A 10,368-nucleotide genomic window follows, 5' to 3' on the forward strand; every position below is an offset into this window, starting at 1 on the left:
AATCAAATATAGTGAAAAAAAATATATATAATTACATTACTCATTCTGTACACAAAATATTTTAAGTTTCTATTAATATAGGACCAATTATTAATCCTTCAGAGGAAATGTTTGAAATATTACAGTCATCAATTGTCATCTATATATAAATGTTTACGTTTATTTTAATCTTTTTTTTTATTACAAATGACATGCTAACATTTAATTTCCTACCAATTCTGGGAAAATTAATTGACATTAATGTAATTAAACCCAGTATCTGTGGCGTCGTTGCGTAATCTGCAGAAGCTATTTTTCTGCAAATGGTAGATGGCCTGACAGACAAATTAATTTCCCTTTGGGGATTAATAACAGGGGTGCAAACTCATCAGGGCTAAAAAAAGGTGACAAGATACCGACCCCCTAGGGGGGTCCGGGGGCATGCTCCCCCGGGGAAATTTTTTTAAAAACCAACTTTAAAGGTGAATTTACAGTCAATTTTAGCATGAGACTAGGGTCCAGATTTACTCAGGTTTGCACAGCTTTTGCTCCTGTTAAACCTGCACAATCTGTCTCTCTGTGTTTGGTTTTGAAATATGTGAAGGGGGTCTTCAGCCTATGCAGGTTTAGCATGAGCAAAAGCTGTGCAAAACTTGGAGAATCTGTCCCTTGATGTCCATCAGATGAACCTTGCAAACCTTGCCTTCAAACTAAATAAAATTTAATACAGACTGATTGGTTCATTGTGAAACATTTATTTATTGATGTAAATGTGTTTTCTGTAGGCTACGTAGGCTATGCTCCGAGGTAGCGCTGCTCTTTCTGTCCAATAACACACACGAAGCTTAAAAATGCCATAGGCTACATAAAACATATTAAGCGGCAATATGTATTTAAAAGATGTTCAAGCAAACGGTTCGGTTCACGGTTTTGTGGTCATGGTTTTCAGTTCGGTTTCGTATACTTTCATCGTTGGGAAAATCAATCATGTCTTGTATATTCAGGTTAAAACTTAAAGAATGAGGCAGTCTGACATCTGATACATCATTGTGACAGTCTGAGGTTAAAATTAGTGAGATTCTGGCTGCAAGTGAGGAGACATTCATAGTTCCAACATGTTTTAATTTATTGGGCAAATAAAGTTATCTAACAAATGCTAAGAACAATTAGATTCACTGAAATATATAACCTATATTTATTAATTGTGGTTCTTACAAAAAATATATCTTATAAAATATAAAAGCTAAAATGTCTCTTAAAGCTCTGCCCCTTTAATTAGTGCATACAAAATAATTTAACTTTAGCCTACTACTTTTACAACCACATTATTTACCAGCAACATAAAGTGAAACAGAGGCAGAGGTGTCCTGCCACAGTCAGTCCACCTCCTCCTCCTCTTCCTCCTCCTGCTGCTGCTACTCAGGTCGCGCTGCAGCGCTAATAAAAGCTAAACGCGCTAATCGCTAATTGGCCGCGATCGCGATCATCACACACACGCGGTCCCATACAGCAGCAGACCTACAACGCTGCTGGCGCATCTTCTTGCTCCGACTCTTTCACTCGCCATGCTCAAAAAGTCGCGTTAGTTAGTCTGTATTAAAAGTGAAGCTTCAGGTGTGTATTGCTGGACAGAAGAGGAGCGCTGCCACCACTCGTTGTCATCCAGATAAGGTGCATGCGCCCTTAAAGAGACAGGTGCATTGGCTCGGCTCGGCTGGGCTTGCCTCGCCTCGCCGGACCGCCCCCCCCCTCTCAAATTTTTTTTATTGCGGATTTACACGAATCACACAAATGACCAATTTGGGTTCCAAAACGGCGAATTTCGCCGAAAGGTGACAAGTTTGCACCCCTGTAATAAAGTTATTTGTATTTATATTTGTATAATCATTTTTGGAAAGTGACGGTATTTAGGAATCTTTACGATTAATTTATTTTGGCGTTTAATACCATGATTAATTGTGAAAACAAGTAACGCGACATCCCTAGTCTGGAAACAATCGGGTTGATTGGGTTAATGATTCATTTGCATCGAGAGGAAAAAAAAAAAATCACAAAAATGACTACTGATTGAATTGATCAGCAGAGTGAGAGAAGCGATTTCCTCCTCCCAGACTCAAATGAGGCCAAGAAAAACCAAAAATGTGAGAAAACACACAGCTTGAGTTGATGGTTCCTGCCCGTTAAAGTGACGTGGTGAACAGATAGCTCAACAGTGAAAAGAGAGAGAGAGAGAGAGATGGATAGATGACACAGCGCGGGGGGGAGAGATGGCACTAGGAACCCCTGTGCGGGTGTGGATGTTTCCAGGGAAGAGGATGGGATGAGGAGGACACAGGGAGCGCGTGTGGACTGGGCTGATGGGCGCGGTGGAGTGAGTAGGGTGAAGCTGCAGTACCGGAGCAACCGCAGCTCTAGGACCGTTCGATTTACGCCACAGCGCTTCCTACCAAGTGGAGACTGCCGTTACCTGCTGATCATTTTTAATCTCGTCTGAAGTTACTGCCGTCAGATTTATCGACTACAAATCACCTCAAACGTGCTCCTAACTACTTTCTGGACATTGGACTCTTTCTATTCTACACTCTACTGGTCTTTTTACTAAAATTAAAGCTTGAATAATGTAGAATATTTATTAAAAGCTATATTTTTTCAAAAATAATAATATATATATTATCATATACATGTTAGGATGGGTATATTTGTGTAGTCTTATCTCCTTTCTTCGTTGCCTAACTCAAACTCAAAATGTGAACTTGTAATATAAAATTCAAAGCGGAATAATATAACGGTCAAAGCGGTGACCGTTTCCACAGTAACGCAGCAACTTCCGAACGTTGGGGGTGTCGGGGCGCTGTGACGTAAATCGAACGGGTCCTAAAACTGCGGTCCTAGAACTACGGTTACTCCGGTACTGCAGCTTTACACTACTGCGTGGAGTGGCTGGGTGGTCGGGTGGTGGTGGTGGGTTTGGTGGCTGCTGTAGTAAAGACGTGCTCTGATGGGGCGTTGGATGTCAGCTGGAAGTTTGTTTTTCTTATTAGAGGCTCGTGCATGTCAGGAAGTTTTAATAGTCACATGCAGAGTTAAAGGGATAGTAGCATTTTTTTTAAAGTGTGGTTGTATGATCTACAAATAGCCCCTAAGTACTTTAATTGCAGTAGAAGACTCTCTGCACTCCTCCCGTTAGCAACGCCAGCCCATAATAGCCCTGCCCAGAGATTTACAACATACAGTGTTGTGAACAGACCCAAAGAAACGGCCTATTTTCACGGCCTAAAAGAGGTTTTACCTGGAAAAAAAATACACAGTTCCATTGTTTGCTATAATATAATTTTTTCCAGCCCTTCAAAGTGCAGGAAAAACACAGTTTTTATTTGGACCTAACCAACTCACGTATCCCTCCGCCCAGGGTTAGCACCCGCTGATCAGCAGTTGGTTAGGTCCAAATAAAAACTGTGTTTTTCCTGCACTTTGAGGGGCTGGAAAAAATTATATTATAGAGAACAATGGAACTGTGTATTTTTTTTTTCAGGTAAAACCTCTTTTAGGCCGTGAAAATAGGCCGTTTCTTTGGGTCCATTCACAACAATGTATGTTGTAAATCTCTGGGCAGGGCTATTATGGGCTGGCGTTGCTAACGGGAGGAGTGCAGAGAGTCTTCTACTGCAATTAAAGTACTTAGAGGCTATTTGTAGATCATACAACCCCACTTAAAAAAAAAAATGCTACTATCCCTTTAACAGACTCGGTTACAGGTTAGGAAATGAAGTCGGTGACAATATGGCAGCTAATGCTACAGGAAATATATAAACACTGTTGTATATTTCATGTTATACGTCGAGTAGTAAAAGCTAGCTGCGCAAAAACGTCATTCATGCCAGGAGGAGTATGAGAATATTTTAACATCAGTTTTTAGTAGAAAGTTTCAGTCTGTGAAGAATACATGTTCAAAACCAGTTAGTGATGAGTTATATTGGATGCGTTTTAAATAAATAAATGAAAACAAATAGCAGTATAGAAAGAAGAATGGGCTCTGAAGTGCAGTGAGTCTTTCTTTAAACATATACTAAATGAAGGCTGTGCAGCCAAGTAACATGGAGGTGTAGCCATGACAACTGTGATACGTCATATGTGATCTATGGATGCAATCATGCTCAAAGAGAGGAAATGTAACAGCAAATACATAAATAAAATCCCCACGACAGGAGAGAGCAGATCCACATTTAAGGCATGACAGTGTGAGAGACGGTGACAGGAGGAAACATGAGCCAATTAATGGTTTAGTTAGTTGAGAAGATGAGCAGATGAGAGAACATGAGACAAGAAGCAAAAAAAACAAAAAAACAAAACACCAACAACAAAAATTGTAAAAGCATGCAGAAGCACAGAAACACCTCTCCGATTTCTAGTTTGTGTCTTTTCTGTGCTACGTCTTGCAGCTTTCTGGTCTGTATCTTCATTCAGAATGCGTATTTACAGTGTGTATTCATTCATAAACAAATACCACACTAGTCTACTTGCCAACAATGAGTACCCGGAAATGATAAATACCCCAAAGTTTTATGTTAGAAATAGATAGTATGGGTCCCCAGTATTCAGAAACTGCCGGATGCTAACTTATATATATTGGGCAATTAGCATAATTGACATAATTAGCATAAATTAGCATAATTGCCTATATGGGCAATATTTCAACAAAATTGACTTGGCTGATCTGGGCAATATTGGAGTGGTTTTAGGGGTTATTGATGATGCTGAATCCATTTCTGACATTTTCAAAATTCAAAATGGCTGTCTAAACCGGAAGTGACCAGATTTTGAAATCCATCAAAATCGGCCCACTGGCGGTTAAAATCTGGTCACTTCCGGTTTAGACAGCCATTTTGAATTTTGAAAATGTCAGAAATGGATTCAGCATCATCAATAACCCCTAAAACCACTCCAATATTGCCCAGATCAGCCAAGTCAATTTTGTTGAAATATTGCCCATATAGGCAATTATGCTAATTTATGCTAATTGTGTATGTTATGCTAATTGCCCAATATATATAAGTTAGCATCCGGCAGTTTCTGAATACTGGAGACCCATACTATATATTTCTAACATAAAACTTTGGGGTACTCAACATTTCCGGGTTCACAATGGGGCCTTATGGGCTGGCAAGTAGACTACACTGTAAATACGTCACACATGACGTCACATCTATGGCCCCTTTCTTTCTCTGCCTGGAGAAGTGTTTCTGCAACAGCCCACAGAGATTTGTCATCTACAAGTTGAAGAGATGGAAGACGTTGGTTTCAAGACTTAATGTTCGTCCTGTACCAGCTTCTTCCTTCTCTTCTGTACCACTCTACCCCCTCCCCACTACCACAACCCCCCCCACCCCCTCCAAAACAACCCCCAGCTCGCTGTCCTTCTGTCCACCATCCCCCAAGCCCTCACCGGAGATATCCCACACTCGCACGGTCTGGTCCAGACTGGCCGACACCACCAGGTCCTCCGACGGATGGAACTGGGCGCACATCACGTAGTGGTTGTGACCGGTCAGCACGCTGCGGACGAGAGGGAAAAAAGATTGGGGTTTATTAAAATATAGTCAGGTTTATGTGTTGCTTTGGACTATCTGACGTGTAAACTACACAGCAAAGATGATGTTTTTTGGGAGGGGGGCGGGTTTTTTTTTTTTTAACGGTCGCCATTGACGTGTTGCTATTGTTTGAAGTGGGCGGGGCCAGAGAGATGTCAATCAAGACGAGGGAGCTGTCAATCATAGCGTTATCTGCCACGCCCACACTGTCCTGACCAGTGGCCTCAATAGCAAAATGAGCTGTTTTTAAACCAGGTTTTCTAATAGTTATGAATAGTTATTGTCACTCAGACTTTTGTGGATGTTTAATGAGGCACTTGACTTTGATATAATATAAGCATTTTTACTATTTAAAGTCAGGTTTCCAAAGGCTTTAACATATATTTAAATAAATTTATACTGTATATAGTCAAGTTCTTTGTCTGGTAAACAAGACCAGCATCAAGCTTGCATGTGTATATCTTTCTTTTGCGACGACAGTACCAGAGACAGTGGGTCTTACCAGACGCAGGTCCTGGACTGCCAGTTCCAGATGCGAATCGTCTGGTCATCAGAGGCGCTCAGAATCCAGGGGTACTCCTACAGACGGTGACACGATGCAGTTCATTTATTCACCCTGGATCTCAAATCAGGGATCAAACTGATGTTTGTATTTTATAAAGGCATAATAAACTCACATGGTGAAAGAAGGTGGTTCTGATGTAGTCGAGGTGTCCAAGGAGGGTGAAGAGGCAGCGCCTCAGCTTGTAGTTCCACACCTGCTCACAACAGGAATATTTAGTCAGCACTTATTGGTATAATATATGGAAGAAATCTAGCAATTATCTGAAATAATAAATCCACCAGATATAATGTTATCATGAAACAGACAGTAGATAAAAGCAAAGCGTAATTAGGTCGATTTCAATCAGTCACTCACACACATACTAATGAGCTTCTCCAGCTGAGTGTATTCAGATGTTTACTCTCCTGCTTATTTGTGTGTGACTGAGGTGAGTAAACACTGATCTTTGTCTGATATTTGCATTTTGATAATTCCAGCTCTTAATTTCTATATTTGACATTTGTGCCATTTTTGTTTGAATATCACTTATATGCCATTCATACTTTCAAACAGTTGTGATTGATAGTAACTTATGGGGAGCTTTCTTTCACTCTGTATTTCACTTGTCTAAGCAGTCAGCCCACTGACAGGATATGTGAATAATTTCCCATCATTTAACAATCAAAATTGAGTCCAGTTGACGTGATTGTCTAGAGATGCCTTTGACCTGGACAAATGAGAATTCACACAGACATCCTTTAACAAACCCAAGCATGTGTCTCTACAGCCTCATCATCTCTGACATCTAATATAAAACCATGTTGTTGTTGTTTTTTGTATCAAACATCACAAAAAGCAGCCTCACCTTGATTTTATAATCATCTCCTCCAGACACAAACAGAGGCTGCTGTTTGTGGAAATCAATCCCTCTGACGGGGCCTGTGGGCGAAGACACGTCAGTCAAATGCAAATCTATCAAGATGACAGCCTGGATGTTAGGGTAGTGATGACGATAAATACAATAATGATATCACTGCTTTTACCATCGTGCTCATCAAACTTATCGATCAGGGTGCACATCCGATAATCCCACAGCTGGATGACTCCGTTGTGCAAACTTGCAAGAACCCATGGCCTCTTGGGATGGAAACTTAGGCCTGGAAAACAAAATATATAATCATTTACTATGTTATGATAACGTTGGTGGTTTGAGAAGTCATTTTTCTAAACCGCATATGGGGGAAAAAGCCAACAACAACAGTGTTAAGTGGTAAAGTTTAACCAGTTTGTTACGTTAGCTAGCTTATATAGCTTAGGAAATAACAGGGTGGTGTCAATGTCACAACATATGGACATAGGATATGATATAGATAATTTAACGAAAGAGTTTGTGCCACACGACTCGTTTATTTAAGATGAGCATTAATTCACAAAAACAGGTTCATCGCAGTATATTCCTGCGCCCGGATAACGTCAACTAACTAACGTTAGCTCCCATGCTAACAGCCGTTGTCTCACCTTTAACACGCGCCGACTTCGTCTCAAACTTCGTTAACATCGTCGCTTCGCGCTCCTGCGTCTCCTAATTGCAATGCTCCGGTAAAATAAAACTCCACAACAAGCATAAAAACAGGTTAAATCCTCCAGAAACGGGTGAAGTCAGTCGGCCCGATCGCCTTCGCCCATTTAGCCGAGACTCCTCTCTTTTTCCTGACACGTAGTCCGTTGTGACTTCCGGTTGTGAACAATAAAGTTGTGGAGTGAAAACTGTGACGCAGAAATCGCCACGGCGACGCTCTGGATAGATCCCCCATCCGGGATGTTCTGTTTGGGCTCCCTGACCTGAAAAAAAACAAGGAGAAAGTCAACATAACTTTTATTATCAACCTTATTATTTTAATGGCAAAATTTCATATTCACAAATGTAAGTTCATTAAAAAAAAACCTTCCTTTACTGCTTTTAACGGTGAGCTCAAGCAATACATAACCTCCATCAAATTTTCAAACAACCAGAAAGCGATTAAGACTATCAATATATGTGAAAACTTGAAAATTTTGTTGTAAACTTATAAATTCCCCCTGGCGTATAATATAAATGTGCTTTAGTAATTGCATTTTACCATGAAAAACTGTTTTTGTATTGTGAAACAAAGTTTTGAATTAAAAAAAAAAAGATAGATCCCCCATCCTAAAAGAAAAAAAGATAGATCCCCCATCCTAAAAAAATAAAAAATAGATCCCCCATCCTTATATTAAGTATCTTGTCTGCCTTTGTAACTTGTTCTATGTCTTTCATTTCTTTTTTTAAGGTTTTTTTTTTTAATAATTTATTTCTTTTATTAGACATATTGATTTATTTTATTTATTTACTTATTATTTTATCATCTCTATATTTCTTATATTATTTATCTACTATATATTAGTTCTTGAAATGTTTTGATAATGTTTGCCTTTGTCATGTCTTGGAATGTCTGTCGCTTTGTTTTTTTGTTCCTTGTTCAATTGGTGATGTTATTTGATGATAAATAAATATTATATAAAATGTGAAAAAAAAAAAAAAAAAAAAAAAAGATACGTAGATCCCCCATCCCCACATCCCTCATTTCACAATGTACATCCCAACTAATAATTCTTCAATAAAAAAAAAAGAAAGATCCCCAGCAATGAGCTGGAAGTGGTGACCCATAGATATACTGACAGTATATCTATGGTGGTGACCAATCAAAAACCAAGTGTATCCGTCTGCGGCCTGCAGAGCAGAGTAACGACCATGGATGTATTACATTGGTCCAATGGAAGCGCCTCCTGGTGGAGGAATACGGGTTTTGCGAAAGCGCCCAAGAACTGACATCTCTGCATTGTTGGTGAATGAGCAAGTGTGGTATTTTCAATAATTTAAGGACATTTATAGATGACCCACGTTAATAGCATCATTGAGGATCCTTTACAGATAAACATTAACACATAGGCGAGTAAAAACAAAACAAAAAAACAAAACAGTTGTCTACATTAATGTTTCAATCTACATTTTGTAATAAACACATTATAAGTATAATTTGATATGACCAAGACACCTAAAAACAAAAACACGGCCGTTTTCATCAATTTACAAGCAAGTGGGCAACACACATACATTGGAGTGAATGGGTTTTCTGGGCGCTTTTGCAATACCCATATCCTGCCACTAGGGGCGCAAAACCCTTAAACCCTTAAACCCTTACCACGGGAGTCAATGGTGGTGTCGTTACTCTCTTCAAAGACGGTTTATAAACCATCCATTTATTGAAGATCTTTGCTCTCTTTTCCAGTGCTCTCGTTAATATAATACATCCATGAGTGCTCTACGTCAGATCAAGGGGGCAGGTTTTTTTTTCAGAACTTTATTAAAAAAATGTGCAAAACAATACAATTCAACACGACAACAAATATTATCGCCAGGGGGTTACATGCATAAAGGCATTTTTTACAGATTGCATTATAAAAATATGTTGTAGAGAGCACATAGGTTCAAGGTCTTGATAGCTTTTGTGTTATTAGATTTTTCAATGGTTTTAATATACTGCTTGACTTCGTTCTTAAATGTAAGAAAAAAAGGATTTTGACTTGTGTATCTACATTTATGAATGTGCCATTTTGATAAAAGGATAATAAACTGTTTTTGTATTGTGAAACAAAGTTTTGAATAAAATAAATAAATAAATAAAAAAACGAACAACATAAAATAAAAATAAAAAAATCTAACAAATTACCAAAACATTTTACTGTGTGTTTATTCCTCATTGCACAAAAAAGTTACAATCTGTAGAAAGAAGACAAGCATAAAGCTCTGTGTCTCTTAACGGAAAATCATCGACTGTACATTTTATTAAGTTCTTTTGAACACACTGATCAAATTACAATAATAGATACAGAAAACAATTAGGCTATATAAATATACAATACACAAGAAAGAGCTATTTCAGAATGCAAATGAACAAATAAAAAGTTCCTGATGTAAAAAATAGTTGAACTATGACACATGTTTCACAGCTTCTGCTCTCAACACCTTCATCATAACAAAAAGCATCAGTTATCATCATTTTCAGATTTTCTTTCAGACCATTGAAGGTTTATCTACTGAGGCTTCCCTCCCTTGATGTAGCTATGTCTCTATCCTTGTCTCTATGGCTGAAATGGTCGTGTATCTGCACGTATGATTGATGAAAAATTAATAAACAATGCAAGTACAGTACAGTGTAAGTGTGTTACAGTTCCTGG

General features: G+C 38.7%; 1 protein-coding gene across 1 annotated transcript in view; it reads right to left on the reverse strand.

The window, feature by feature from the left end:
* Nucleotides 1–7,830, reverse strand: part of copa (COPI coat complex subunit alpha) — a 36,707-nt gene extending 28,877 nt beyond the window's left edge. Inside the window, exons 1-6 of the mRNA XM_085803691.1 lie at nt 7,630–7,830; nt 7,155–7,268; nt 6,977–7,050; nt 6,245–6,325; nt 6,070–6,146; nt 5,423–5,532 (exon numbers count right to left, since the gene is read on the reverse strand). Coding sequence (XP_085659817.1) covers nt 5,423–5,532; nt 6,070–6,146; nt 6,245–6,325; nt 6,977–7,050; nt 7,155–7,268; nt 7,630–7,669 — 496 coding nt within the window. The 5' untranslated portion in view covers nt 7,670–7,830. The remainder of the gene's footprint in view (nt 1–5,422; nt 5,533–6,069; nt 6,147–6,244; nt 6,326–6,976; nt 7,051–7,154; nt 7,269–7,629) is intronic.
* Nucleotides 7,831–10,368: the final 2,538 nt, after the last annotated feature.

The sequence above is a fragment of the Trachurus japonicus genome, chromosome 17, assembly GCF_045865225.1.
Source record: "Trachurus japonicus isolate A0001 chromosome 17, Traja_1.0".
In the NCBI taxonomy this organism is placed as follows: Eukaryota; Metazoa; Chordata; class Actinopteri; order Carangiformes; family Carangidae; genus Trachurus; species Trachurus japonicus.